The sequence below is a fragment of the Corythoichthys intestinalis genome, chromosome 17 (assembly GCF_030265065.1).
Source record: "Corythoichthys intestinalis isolate RoL2023-P3 chromosome 17, ASM3026506v1, whole genome shotgun sequence".
Classification (NCBI taxonomy): domain Eukaryota; kingdom Metazoa; phylum Chordata; class Actinopteri; order Syngnathiformes; family Syngnathidae; genus Corythoichthys; species Corythoichthys intestinalis.
The window spans coordinates 12880986-12896046 of NC_080411.1; the positions used below are offsets into that span (position 1 = coordinate 12880986).

General features: G+C 40.1%; 1 protein-coding gene across 1 annotated transcript in view; it reads left to right on the top strand.

Moving 5' to 3' along the window:
- Positions 1-3095: 3095 nt before the first annotated feature.
- pde8b (phosphodiesterase 8B) overlaps positions 3096-15061 on the top strand; it is a 43481-nt gene continuing 31515 nt past the window's right edge. The window contains exon 1 of the mRNA XM_057818582.1: positions 3096-3587. Within this exon, the coding sequence (XP_057674565.1) occupies positions 3282-3587 (306 nt within the window). The 5' untranslated portion in view covers positions 3096-3281. The remainder of the gene's footprint in view (positions 3588-15061) is intronic.

Genomic DNA, 15061 nt, shown 5'->3' on the forward strand with positions numbered 1-15061 from the left:
CGTCACAATTAAAAATTTGGCATCTGTAAAAAAGTCACGGATATCTGCCTCATAACTATCGCTTAATTGTTTTTGGGGTTTTTTTGTTACTGTTGCATTTTCCCTGATATGTTAGATGATAAATGATTAATCCAAACAAAGAAGAATTGAAAAATAACGTTTAAAAGGGTAAATATATGAAAAAGAACATCTCAACCACTCCTTTTTGTCTGCGATTTCTGCATCGCGACCCTTGTTATATCACCATGTTTCACCCATAAAATCCCCCAAAAAATCTGGCTGTGGCCATTTACAGCTGTTTCTTTACACTCGGTGATACATGCTACATGGAGTTTTTGGATCGAAACAAGGTAGGTACACGATAATATCTCGTTAAAATCGTGGCGTCTTTAATTCTGCTCTCGCGTGCTCTCGCCTCCAGTTAGGGTTCTGCTGTTTATTTATTTATTTATTTATTTTAAATGCCCTCCTGTTCATTTTTCTTCCCCCAGAAAATTGAGATTTTAAGATTTCCAATGACACATGCATATAAGACAATTTTGAAATTTGGCCAAATTGGGGTCTCAAAGCCGAACTTCAAGTCACCTGAGTGTTTTCCGCCATATGTAAAAATTATTTACAATAAATATTCCCCTCCATGAGTCATCACCTAATCATGTTCATAACTTTTATGGACAGAATTTCTAGGCCCAGCTGAAGTGTTGAGGGGGTCCAGTTTGGTGGCCTCAGCATTACATCTCTCCTTTTCGCAGATGATGTGGCGCTGTTGGCTTCATTAAGCTGTGACCTCCAACTCTCACTGGAGCGGTTCTAGCCGAGTGTGAAGCGGTTGAGATGAAGATCAACACCTCCAAATCCGAGATCATGGTCATCAGTCGGAAAAGGGTGGCGTGCCCTCTCCGGGTTGGGGATGAGATCGTCCCCCAAGTGGAGGAGTTCAAGTATCATGGGTCTTGTTCATGAGTAGGGCCCGCCCAGGCCATTTAGGGGCCCTAAGCAAAATAATGCCAAGGGGTCCATATTTTTGGCACACCATTTCAACACAGTGTACTGTGAAACCCATACAGGCAATCCAACCCATACGTCCATATTTTGTATATTCATCTGATTTTGTTGCACTGCATACTTCAAAACTTCTCACCCCAAATGATTGTCAGTACTTACAGTAGATAGCGCCAAACCTTTTTCTAAAAGAGGGAAGAGAAAGAAGTTAAGGAAGAACTTTTATTTTTTAAGCTTGAAATAAAGTATCAAACTCACAAAAGTCAAATAAAGCAAACTGTAGTAAACAAAATAGAATATAAATTGAACAATTGCCAGATTGGGGGCCCCCTAGTGGTCAGGGGCCCTAAGTAGCTGCATTGTCTGCGTATAGGCTAGGCCGGCCCTGTTCACGAGTGATAGTTGGAAGGAGCTGGAGATCGACAGGCAGATCGTTGCAGCGTCTGGAGTGATGCAGACTCTGAACCGGTCCGTAGTGGTGAAGAAGGAGCTGAGCGGAAAGGCGAAGCTCTTGATTTACCAGTCAATCTACGTTCCTACCCTCACCTATGGTCATGAGCTGTTGGTCTTGACTGAAAGGACTAGATCCCGGATATAAGCGGCCGAAATGAGATTTCTTCGCAGGGTCTCCGGGCTCTAGATGGGGGAAAAGCTCTGTGATCCCAGAGGAACTCTGTGTCGAGCCGCTACTCCTCCGCGTTGAGAGGAGCTAGTTGAGGTGGCCTATGTATCTGGTTGGGATGCCTCCTGGACGCTTCCCTGAAGAGATGTTTCGGGCATGTCCCACCGGCAGGAGGTGGGACATGCTAGAGACTGTGTCTCTCGGCTGGCCTGGGAACACTTTGGGATCCCGCCGGAGGAGCTGGTTGAAGTGGCTGGGGAGAGGGAAGTCTGGACTTCCCTGCTAAAGCTGCTGCCCCCGCAACCCGACCCCGGACTAAGCACTAAAGGATGGATGGATAATAAATATTATAGTCATTACAAAATGTCATTTTTTTAACGGGATGAAGAAATGAACCACAAATTACACATGAAACATGGAATCAAGTTCGTTTTTGCTGATGAGGAAATAAATGTTCATTTCTAACTATAATTTAAATTTAGTTCAGTGGTGGCCAACCCTGGTCCTCGACAGCCGCAATCCAGCTTGTTTTCCATGTCTCCCTTCTTTAACACACCTGAATCAAATGATCAGCAAGCTCTGCAGTTGCCTGATAACAATCTTGATAATTTGATTCAGGTGTGTTAAAGGAGGGAGACATGGAAAACAAGCTGGACTGCGGCTCTCGAGGACCAGGGTTGGCCACCCCTGATTTAGTTATTTTTTAATATTATATGTATTTTAAAAAATATTTTGTGTATGGACATTCATCCCACAACTCAATTATATTACAAAAATTGGAATATTACATTACATACTGTGTCACACGTTTTTGTGATATTAAACTCGAGCCCAATATTTCCTCATGAAGGATGAAAATTTTACAGTAGACACATGCAATGCATTAATTGACCACTAGAAGGGGCTAAATGGATTAACACACTAAGAGTCACATGAACAACCTGTCAAAAACAAGTACAGTCAGCATTTTCAAGTTCTTATTACCATTTGCTCAGTCAAAATACTTTTCCAACCTCAAGCACACACACAAAAAAATTACGGTATAAATTATCACTGTCTGCTAACTTCACTTAACAACTAATGAGAAAGCTCATGAAACAAACACCGCTAACTTTTCAACAACCAACCGAAATCGTAGCAACATGTGCAGACAGACAGTAGAAAAATATTCATATAGTTGTAACATTTGTTTAAAATAAATGACTAAATAAATAAAAGCCTCCAGCTAAAGTAATAAACTCAATATTATTGTTGTTAACTAGTGTTCCTGCTTTTTAATGGGGCGTAGCACATTGCCCAGGGGCACCTCATATGCCTGATTTGGTGTTTTATGTTTTATTAGCTTTGTTAATTCAACAAGCCGTGAAGCAAAACTACGTGACTTTTAGTCATGTGTGGCAATTGTGGGTTGGTAAGGGGGGTGTTATGTCATATTATGAGTGGGTGGGATATTGAAGGGGGGAATAACTAATGTCACATCAAGTGAGTTCCTCCCGACGAGCTCTACATGTTACAGCAGACGCGGAGGTTGTGATGCGTTCAGGTGCCGCTCCATTCATTCACACAGCGTAGCAGAGCCACCGTTCCGGATAGCAAAGATGACATCCAGCACGCTACCCTAGCAGAGGAGGAGGACTGTGACTCGGCGGGGGGCGGCATGGGCTGCGCACCCAGCATCCACGTCTCGCAGAGCGGCGTCATCTACTGCCGCGACTCGGACGAGTCCAACTCGCCGCACCAGACCACCACCACCATCTCGCAAGGGGGCGGCGGCGGAGGAGCAGCGTTGCACGGCCTCTTTATCAAGACCGACGCGGCCGATGCCATCCCGTCCGTCATCGCCTATCAGAGCCGACACTCGAGCTTCAACTCCCACCGGGAACGGAGGGACACCGGCGGAGGAGGAGGAGGCGCGCACGTCCTCATCGAGGCCGAGACGCAGACCAGCGACGCCGGTGTCAAGGTAACCGCCAGGCGGCCGAGCGCACGTGAGCAGGCCTCTGTGTGTATGTGTGTTTGTTTATGAGCTGCAGAGGGCCAGCAGCACTTGGACCCATGTGACGTCACAAATTGAGTCGCATTGCTCATGGATGCACAGCCTCTCATTCAGTTTTGGGATTAGGGGTGTGACAAAATATCGAAATGGTGATATATCGTGATACTTTGTATCCCAAAAGGTCATCGATATGCTCCTGTCAAGAATCAAGATATCGTTTTAAAAAGGTGTCCAAAAAAAAAAAAAAAATTACAGTTCATTTGCTGTTGAGTTTGAGTCACTGCCTATTCATTTGGGTGATTCCCAGGTCACTTCCTGTTCTGTAACGCAAAATAAACAGCAAGTGACCCATAAAATACCCCCAAATCAACAGGAAGTAACTGAAAATCAACAGGTAAATGACATTAACTCATTCAGTCCCAGCCATTTTCACCGGAGCAAGGCCCTTCGCTCGTTTTACTGGATTTTGACTGATTTTGCAAGGCCCAGCCGAAAATTCTGTTCTATTGCTATATAAACATGGAACCCACCAAAAGAAAGATTACTCTCACAGCAGAAAAAAAAAAGTTAGTTCGTATCTTTTTCCATTCTTTAGAAATCAGCATTAGAAAATAGTTTAGTTTGAGCAATTTTCCAATTTCTGATGAAAAAAATGGAGAAATTGAGCTTTTGTGAAAGCATACATTTCAAACATAACTTTGACTTATACAGCTATTTTTTGCTTTAGTTACGTCCCAAATATCTGAATAATGTGTTCCTTTTACAAAATAAGATAAAAAAACAAGACAAATAGAGCTTTTGATAGCAAAGTAACAACTTATTTACACATAACTAACTGAAAGATGACGCTGTTCTGGTCGCGACAGTCGGTTAAAGTTTTCCTTCATCGCCGCCTGTCTCATAAAGATGAATTTTTTAAAGTCTCTGCGGGCTCTGCTTGCGAGCAGCACGGACTCAAAGACATTGTCCGCTGCACTAGTGGTCCCGGTGGTTCTGCTCGGTCATCCAGCGCCTGGCATCCCGGGCGTCCTACCGGTTGTTCTGCTCGGTCGTCCGCCGCCTGGCATCCATTCGGTCGTCTTCCGCCGGCGCCCGGCCGTGTGGCTTGGCCGTTCGTTGCCGTCGAATCAGGGCTGCGGGTCTTACCAAATGGGCTACTGCCCTCCATTGGCCAGTTTTATTGCTTTAAAATGGATTTTCAGCTTTGTGCTTTGGAGCTAAATTGAATCAGAACCCAGAGATGACTTTTTTGAAAAAAAGAAAAAAACGTAAAAGACGTATAAATACGTCTTTGGGACACTGAAACAATTATAAATAGAACGTATTTATACGTTTTTGGGAGCAAATTAGTTAAATGGCCCAAAATTACTCATTGCCTGGCATTGGCTGTCACTGACGGCCATAGACGTTTAATATGTTTCAAGTGGGAGGGATTCGCTGCCACCCTCCCAATTCAAATGGATTGGACGTCTACTAGTGATAAACTCATTCCAATTCACAGCAGAAGCTTGTTTTTCTGTTTATTAGGTTTTTGTAGAATATGCTAGAATGATTTCCAAACCAATGTATCGAAAATCGTTGTATCGCTGTATCGTCAGATCACCGTTATCGTGAGCTTTGTATCGCAACTCGTATCGTATCGTGAGGTACCAACAGGTTCCCACTCCCACTTGGGATGGTCGTGCTGATTTAGTCGTTATTTCCATTTTCAATTGGCCATTGATAGACATTTTTTTTTTTTTTTTTTAAATAAATGTTATTTTGAACCCTTTCAGTGGACAGCTATTCAAAAGTTGACACTTATGACAATGGCGGATCAAATGTAACCAGGGTCCGGGTCCGACGAGCATAAACAGGACCTCCCGAGTGGACAAGTCCAACAGTGGGATTCTAGTGGACATTTTGGGCCCCACCACACTTTCGCAGGCTCCTTAAGACGATCGTCCCGTGTGTGTGTGTGAGTGGAATGCAAGTGGAATTTTTTTGCGGGCCCCTCCAGACAACAGGCTAAGCGGTTGGAAGAGATATTTTAAAGCTATATTACAGCTCCACACATCATCTTACCTATCTGTGTGACTCTCCCCTCGCCCAACCACGCTCACGTTACACTCGCAAACTGGGCTCCTTAAAGGCGCGGGTGCGGTCGCACTCCCAGCACCCCTCTAAGCTCCACCCCTAACTTAAGACCTTTAACCCGTTTTGAGAAAGTGACTATTTTTGTACATTTTAAAAAATCCATTTTCATTCCGTTACGTGAAATGTACTATATTATATTTTCGTGACCAAAGGTCGCACCGTATTAAAAGGCACCGGCTTATATTCGGGTAATATTTTTGTATTTAGAACACACACAAGGTGCACCGCATTATCGGGCGCATGAAAAACATACGCTAGCATGTGCGCTAGCTTGTGCGCTAATTTGTTGTTGTTGTTAAAGGCAGCGGGAGCAAAGCTGAGTTCAATTGTAGTTTATTAAAGAATTTTTAAAAAGTACTTACATCAATCTTAATCAATCCACAAATCCATCAAAGTCCTCCTCTTCTGTCCAAATTTTCCCCCATTCATTTTCAATGGGAATTTTTTTTTTTCTTCCCCAAATCAACAGAAAATGAGCAGATATCAATAGGACATGTTCCCCAAACTTCCCCAATTCCATTGACGCTTATGGAGGGTGATGCCATTGACGTCCATGGACGTCCAAATTTCTCATTCATTTCTAATGGCATTTAATTATGTTTTTTCATTCTATTGATGCCAATTTACTTGGATTCCATTGACGCCTATGTAAGTTGATACCATTGACGTCAATGGACGTCCAAATTTTTTCCAATTCATTTTCAATGGGAATTTTTTTTTTCCCCAAATCCACAGAAAATGACTAGCTATTGATAGGACATGTCCCCCAAACTTCCCCAATTCCATTGACGCTTATGATGGGTGCCGCCATTGACGGCCATGGACGTCCAAATTTCCCATTCATTTATATCCGTATTGAACAGCTGAGCTAGGTCTCCATCAATCATGGCAGGGTCCTTCTCATCGTTGTCAGAGTCAGTGTCCTTGTCCTCCTCAGAAATGATGCAGGCGTTGGCGAAAGCACGAACAGCAGTGCAAACAGACACCAAGCATCCACAATCCATTCCAATTGTGGCGTAACTCGCCCCTCGCTGCTTTCCAGTCTTTGTAAATCTGTGTTCGCTATCCGTCATCCAGTGGTCCCACGCCACTTGCAGTATGACTTTGAACACGCGGTTTACACCGATGTCCAGCGGTTGGAGTTCCTTTATCAAATCTCCCAACAAGCTTCGAGTTCATCAGATGCCACTGGGGGCACACAACCTTCTGCCTTTAAGGTTCTCATGTGGCTCTCACTTATGTTCGCCTTTTCAAAAATTGCATTGTCAGACAGACACGTTTTAATACTCAGTCCACACATTAGGTGCACCACATTTAGGCATGTGCCGGTATGAGATTTTTGACTGTATGATAACCTTAAGCAAAAAATTTCACGGTATCACGGTATTGCAATTATTGCTCTAAAATGTGTTATTTTGAGATGTATGGGTTAAAAAAATCCATTCAACAAGATTTTTATAATTTTTCATAACATATTTGCAAATTGGCAGATTTTTACAAAGGCGAAACACTTTACAAAAGTAGGCTAATGGTAGAGGGTAAACTAATTAGCCGTCTGGCATGCTAGCGTTCATGACAGCGTTTACTTACCCTAAAATTTGTGTAAAGTAACGGTTGATGCCCACGTAAAGTAAAAATCATGTTGAAGGTGTTGCCCGCACGTCGGCTGACCTTCCTCCCCTAAGCCTCGGCCTTCTGTTTCTTTTCGATAGCCAAAGTACTCCCTTACTAGCAACTTTTTCTATTTTTGCGGGGGGAAGAGTTCAGGTGTCGTGTCACTGACAGACACAGGACAGAGCTACAACTGGAGGAGGATGGGTGAGCACTGCCGCTTCAAGCCACGGATTTCTTGCTACATTTTGGGACCTAAAAAATGGCTAATACCTAACTACACTATGAGGGGAAATTTTTAGTGGTTTTGAAACCGTAACGTTTTCATACCACGGTATACCTTGAAACCGGTAACCAGCACATGCCTAACCACATTATTAGGCGCACTGTCCATTTTGGAGAAAAATTCTGACTTTAAGGTGCGCCCTATGGTCGTGAAAATAAGGAAACCAATGTGTCTATCAAATATCTTATCTTCCAAAGAACCGATAAAATATTGTATCATCACGAAATCGGCAATTTACACCCCTATTATGCAAATGAAAATATGAAACCGGCAATGAACCCAAACTTGTTATTGAATATATTTCTGGAAACCCCCAGAGATGCATAGCTGGCTTATGTTAGGAAACTGAGCAGCAGCAGATGATCACATCATCAGATTTTCATCGTTGATGAACCATATCGAGGAAGCTTTGTGAAGCTTCACTGCGGCTTTTCTATTAATTCTATTTTGTTCTGCCCCTTGGAAGACTTTTCCACGCCACTTGTCCTGTTTAGAGTCATAGCAGGGAATGCAGTCTGAGTTAAGTGTTAGATTTGTAATGTTTATATGACAGGCCCAGATTTAAAAAACAGTATGAGGAAAGGCAGACATACCAGTTTTTAAGTATATATGAAGACTACGGAATGAAAGATTAGAAAATGTGTTAATTTTCAGAAAATCTGAGAAAAAAATTTTTAGGAAAAAAAAAATGTTTATTTTGCACAACAGTGCCTGACAGAAGTATATATTTGCTCTAGTAACATAACACATCTAAGGTGACCCTGACTTCAAACTACTCATGCCATACAAAATTGTTATTGACGACTATATATACAGTAAATATATATAAATCAATTCAAATCAGTTTAAATACACATACATATTGATAAAATTTAGAAATAACGGTAATTCAAAGTGTTTTATGATTTACATCACATAAAAATCCCAAATCATAAATAAAATGACAAATACAGGTCAAAATAGATCTATACATACATAGATAGAACTGAAATCGGAACTACAGTATATGTGCAGTTATGAATACGCTGCAGTAAACAATAGCGTTTTTAGCCCCGATTTAAAGGAGCTAATGTTTTGAGCATACTTCAGACCTTCAGGTAACTTGTTCCAGAGGTGACTGGATGCTACCTCACCCCGCTTTATTCTTGTTCATGGAACACATAGCAGACCAGTTCCAGATGAGTCTAGATACTTAGATCCGTCTAGATTCTTCATAGGGGTCAAATAAATCAGGCATACATTTTGGTCCAAGGCCATTTAATGTTTTGTCATATTTCAGTCGACCCTTTGACTCACAGGAAGCCAGTGTAACCATTTCATAACTAGTGTAATGTGGAATTTGTAGGGACTCTGGCATCAGCATTCTGTATTATCTGCATTTTGCTGACTGATTTTTTGTTAAGACCTGTATGATGATGAATGCATGGATTGTCACTTTGTGGCATGGGCATGAAGGACCCAAATGCAGGGAAACTGGAGGCGATGCAAGGTGGTGATCTCAAAAACGATTTAATGACCTGGTAACAAAAAACAAAAGCAGTGGGGATCAAACAAAAGACCAGGAATCGTATCTTACTTGGGAACCTACGGCTACGGAAAGACATGAACTCGACAGGATAGAAAACGACCGAACAAGAACAGACAGTACATGGGGAACTTAAATACAGACATGGGTTAACGAGACAAAAGTGGCTGATACATGAGGAAGAGGATTGGTCAAGACACAAGGCACAACAGGTGAAATCAATGGGTGATCACATGGACAAGAAACACTAGGGAAAAATCCTAACAAAACTCAACTCAAGGCATGACGTGGATAAGTTTTTCCATGTCTTGCTTGGACAAATTCTTAATTCTGGCTATTTTTATTAGGTTGTAATAGGCAGATTTCGTGACACTCCGGTGAGATCCCGATGTCACACCCCCGTACTGGTGCCCTATTTTCGGCTTGGACTCGAGCAGAGTCCATGGCTGGATTGAGCCTTGGTGGCCATTATTCTTTCTTCATGCTTTTATGCCATTGGCATAGTCACCTGCCACTCAAACATGTCAGAAGTAGCGGTGAAGTTGGATCTTTGTGCCAAAATGATTCAATCGAAAAAAAGTACCTTCAAAACTTTTTCCCCAAAAAAAAAAGAGTTTAAAACTTTTTGCTTGTCAAAAAAGTGACACTTCAATAAAATTAATTTTTTTAAAAATTAAATATAAAAATATATAAAAAATATATATATATATTTCAAATAAAAAAAATATTTTCAAAAAAAGATCATTTTTGCAAATGACTTTTTTTTTCTTCGATTAAAAATATATTTTTTTTATTGAAGCAACTTTTATTGGGAGTGAATGATTTAGACACCAATGTCCTACCCATAATATTGCTCAAACACAAAAAGGATTGCTTCAATTAAAGACAGTTAAAACAGTTTCAATGAAAAATTAATTGTTCAAATGCGAGTTTCTAAGTCTCAAATATTTTTTCACGTTCAAAAACCTTTTTTCTACAATTGAAATTTTTTTTTTTTTTTTGATTGAATTGATTTTTCTTTTCAAAATATATATTTTTTTGTATGAAGCAACTTATTTTTTGATTGAATAATAAAGATACAAATGTCCTAGCCAAAATGTGGTCCAAACGCAAAACTACATTACGTCAATCAAAAAAGTTTTTCCATTCCAATCAAAAAAACTTGACTTAAATAAAAAAAAAATTTAAAAATCAATCAAAGAAAACGTTTTCAGATACATTTTTTTTTTTTTTTGAGTTTCAAATTTATTTTTGCATTCAAACAAATTTTTTTTTTCATTAAGTGACTTTTTCTTCAATTGAAAATATATATTTTGATTGAAGCAACTTTTTTTGATTGAAGCAACTTTTTTTTTGGTTGAATAATAAAGACACAAATCTACCTCCATAGCTTTACAGTATACCTCACTTTCCCAATTCGTTACATTGTCATATGATATTGTTCTGCCACAATTAGATTCATTAACTCATCGCTAGTCATCCTTCGCACAGCCACTCGAAACACAAATTTTGTTCAGTCCAACTGCAGGCAACCAAGAGTCCAGGATTTTACGGCACTTCTAATATTCCGTTAGGCAAAACATTGCCGCTTTTGTCCATTAGCGTCGCCCAAATTCCTGATAACTGAAAGTTTTTAACTTGCTTTAATACAAACAAATAAAATAATGACCAGATAAATGATTGTGGTATAGTACAGTATATGTTTCCTGTATATTTATGTTGCTCCATCTTTTGTGTTCAAATATGCTCGAGGCTAACAACACTGCGATTATCTCAAATCTCGATAACAGATCAAAGATGATAGGTCATGCATATTTTAGATCACTACTAAATTTTCGGAGTGTTGTTCCGTGAGATTTTGCTAAAGTAAAATATGTGTATTTCATGCGACTAACCAAGTTCATCAGCTGGACAAAAGTCAGCATTGGGAACCAACCAAATTTAGAAATAAACCAGGATGCAAAAAAGTGGCAGCAGACGAACACAAGATTGTTTTAAACTTTGCATGTAGCACTGTGTCACGAGCGTGTGTGTGGTTGGCGAATCAGCTGCTGCTCCAGAGTAATGATCAATGATACCATTCAATATTTGAGACTAGCACTTCAAGTCCTTACCCCCCTGCAGGACCTTTACAATCTGCCACGGTGTTGATCATGCTCCTGTGTGTATTTGCGGGTGAGTGTTATTGTGTGCATGTTTGTATGTGCAAGCAGTTTGTTTACCCCTCTGGTCAGTGAGTGTGTGAGTCACATGAAGGCGCTGACGCCATGAGCAAGTTCATTTACAACTGCAGGTCAGTAAGATGGAGATGTTGCAAAGTTTGTCAACAATGTGCGTTTGACTCTAACTCCAATTTACTTTAACTTGCTGTGCCCGAACCCCCAAATTCTAGCCCTTAGATTCATACTTTCAGGGCATGCATTTGACTTATTGGCTGCCAGTGACCTTGCCAGACGTTCACTCCATTTTGACTGGGAGAGGGCAAGTGAATGTCCCAGTCAGAATGGAATGGACGTCTCGAACCGTCAATGGCAGAGAAACATGAGCATTCACAGCCAGTCTCCTCGGTTTAGATGAATTGGATGTTTATCGCGGTCAATGACCTGCAATGAGGTAAATGCTATTAAAAAAAAAAAAAAAAACTTTAGAGTGTTATTTTGTGCAGTGAGCAGTGTGTATTTTTTTCATTAACATTTTATTAATTTATATAGTTATTTATAATTATACACAAAATAGTACCAAAAAATACTATAATTACTGGTAATTCAAAAAATTCACATTTATATACATATATACTAGGGGTGTCAAATGATTAAAATTTTAATAGAGTTAATTACAGCTTAAAAATTAATTAATCGTAAGTAATCGCAATTAATCGCAATTCAAACCATCTATAATATATGCCATATTTCTCTGTAAATTAATGTTGGATTGGAAAGATAAGACACAAGACATTCAATATACTGTACATAAGTACTGTATTTGTTTATTATAACAATAAATCAACAAGATGGCATTACCATTATTAACATTCTGTTAAAGCGATCTATGGAAAGAAAGACTTGTAGTTCTTAAAAGGTAAATGTTAGTACAAGTTATAGAAATTTTATATTAAAACCCCTCTTAATGTTTTCATTTTAATAAAATGTGTAAAATTTTCAATCAAAAAATAAACTAGTAGCCCGCCATTGTTGATGTCAGTAATTACTTACACAATGCTCATGGGTGCTGAAGCCTATAAAATCAGTCGCACCCAAGCGCCAGCAGAGGGCGACAAAACTCTGTAAAACACAACAGGTACACATTTCACTGTCCTGTCATTTTAATCTGTTTGAGAGGGGCATTTGTGCGTTGATTGCGTCAAATACTTTAACGAGATTAATTTAAAAAATTAATTACCGCCCGTTAACGCGATAATTTTGACAGCCCTAATATATACATACACAGGTAATCCCTGGGTTACGAACGAGTTCCGTTTCTACGCTGGCGGCATAACACAAATTTCCGCATAAATCACAATTAACCCTTTGAGTACCCCTAAATCTCAAAATAACTATCCAAAAACATGTACTATACGACATTGTACTGTCCTCGCCAAGACGTTGAAGCTATGTCCTAGCTTGACAGCGAGCTAAACTGTAATCTTTCCCCTCACTCTCTCACTCGGGTGAGCGACTCCTTCGTGGGAGGAATTGTGCTCTTCTTTGTGTGTGCATGTGCTCTTACTCGCAAGTGGAAGTACTACCAGTTCTACGCTTCTGCGCCGCAAAAAAGGCATGCATCACAAAAGAAAAGTCAACATTATAATCAATACACAATTCGACAAAGGGCAGAAAGGTCCTATTAACTCATTTGCTCCCAAAAACATATAAATACATCCTATTTTTAATTGTTTCAGTGTCCCAAAGACGTATTTATACGTCTTCTACGTTTTTTTTTGTTTGTTTGTTTTCTTTTGTTTTCAACAAAGACATCTCTGGGTTTTGATTCAATTTAATTCCAAAGCACGAGGCAGAAAATCCATTTGAAAGCAATAAAACTGGCCACTGGAGGGCAGTAGTGCATTTAGTAAGCCGCGCAACCCGATTCAACGGCAACGAACGGCCAAGCCCCACGACCCGGCGCCAGCGGAAGAAGACCGAATGGATGCCAGGCGGCGGACAACCGAGCAGAACGACCAGGACCACTAATGCAGCGGATGATGCCTTTGAGTCCGTGCTGCTCGTGAGCAGAGCCCGCAGACACTCAAAAAAATTCATCTTCATGAGACAGATGGCGATGAGGGAAAAGTTTAACCGGTTGTCGTGACCAGAACAGCGTCATCTTTCGGTTAGTTATGTGTAAATAAATTGTTACTTTGCTATCAAAAGTTCTATTTGTCTTGCTGTTTATCTTATTTTGTAAAAGGAAAACATTATTCAGATGTTTGGGATGTAACTAAAGCAAAAAATAGCTGTGTATAAATCAAAGTTAAGTTTGAAATGTATGCTTTCACAAAAGCTCAATATCTCCGTTTTTTTCTTCAGAAATTGAAAAATTACTCTAAGCTAATTTCTAATGCTGATTTCTAAAGAATGGAAAAAGATATGAACACATTTTTTTTTTCTGCTGAAAGAAAAGAGTTTAATCTTTCTTTTGGTGGGTTCCATGTTTATATAGCAATAGAACAGAATTTTCTGTGGGCCTTGCAAAATCAGCCAAAATCCTGTAAAACGGCCAGGAGCGAAGGGCCTTGCTCCAGTGAAAATTGCTGGGAGTGAATGAGTTAGTAAAATAAAGTAAAAAATAAAAAACAATAAGATACTGTGAGGTATGACAAGGTATTGTTTACACGACTAAAAAAAAAAAAAAAAAAAAAACGATTGGAGACAAAATGGTGGACGAGACACTGGCCTTGTAAAGTCGAAATCAAATAAGTCGGGCACGTCGTACCCCGGGGACTACCTGTATACTTACTAATTTTTAATATTTAAAATTTTTAATGACCTAAAATAGTTACTTAGCCTCTAAATGATTAGAAATCTTTAATGTAAAAAATTAATTTTTTTGAATGACCTAAAAAATTCACTTGCTTTATAAAGGTCTTAACTCTTTAAGTGCCAAAGTCACAAAATTGCAACAAGCAACGTTGTTGACTATAAAAAGCCAGAGCTGCAAATATGATGGCAGAAGTCTGCCATCCTTTGGTGCAAAGTAGTAACTACATGAGGCAACGTATTTGCAGCTCTGGCTTGTTAAAGGGACTATACGGAATTTTTAGAGTTAAGTTGCGCCACCAAGGCACTGTGGGTATACAGAACCCTGACATTTTAACTGAGATGGCCCCAAAAAGCCCTTGTTCTTACCTTCAATAGAGCATGTTAGTGTCAACCACTTTCGGTGAACCCGCGCCTGTGCACATCCACGTGCGTCTCCAGAGCCGTTTCACCAAGCCTCCGACTCGCCTTCACTTGGCAAAAACACTTTTCCAACCCACTTAGAACCTGCTTCTAACTGTTATTACATTTCTGGTGCTGATTTGATGGGCCAAAATTTGTTGCTTTATGTCCGTGCGCATACAAGCATGCTCGTAATGCACGAGCTGCAGTTACGCTTTAGGCTGGAGGTGGCAGACGCGAGTAAAAAAGTGACAAACCCTCAAAAGTCAGCAATGTTGCTCGTCTTTAAAAAGTTACAGTAAGTGTAAAGCCCATGGCACTGTGGCTAACCTCCCTAGATGTGGACGGAAAAGAAAACTTGACGAGAGATCTCAACGAAAGATTGTCCGGATGGTGGATAAAGAACCTCGACTAACATCCAAACAAGCTGTCCTGCAGTCCGAGGGTACAACACTGTCAACCTGTACTATCTGTTGGTGTCTGAATGAAAAGGGACTCTATGGTA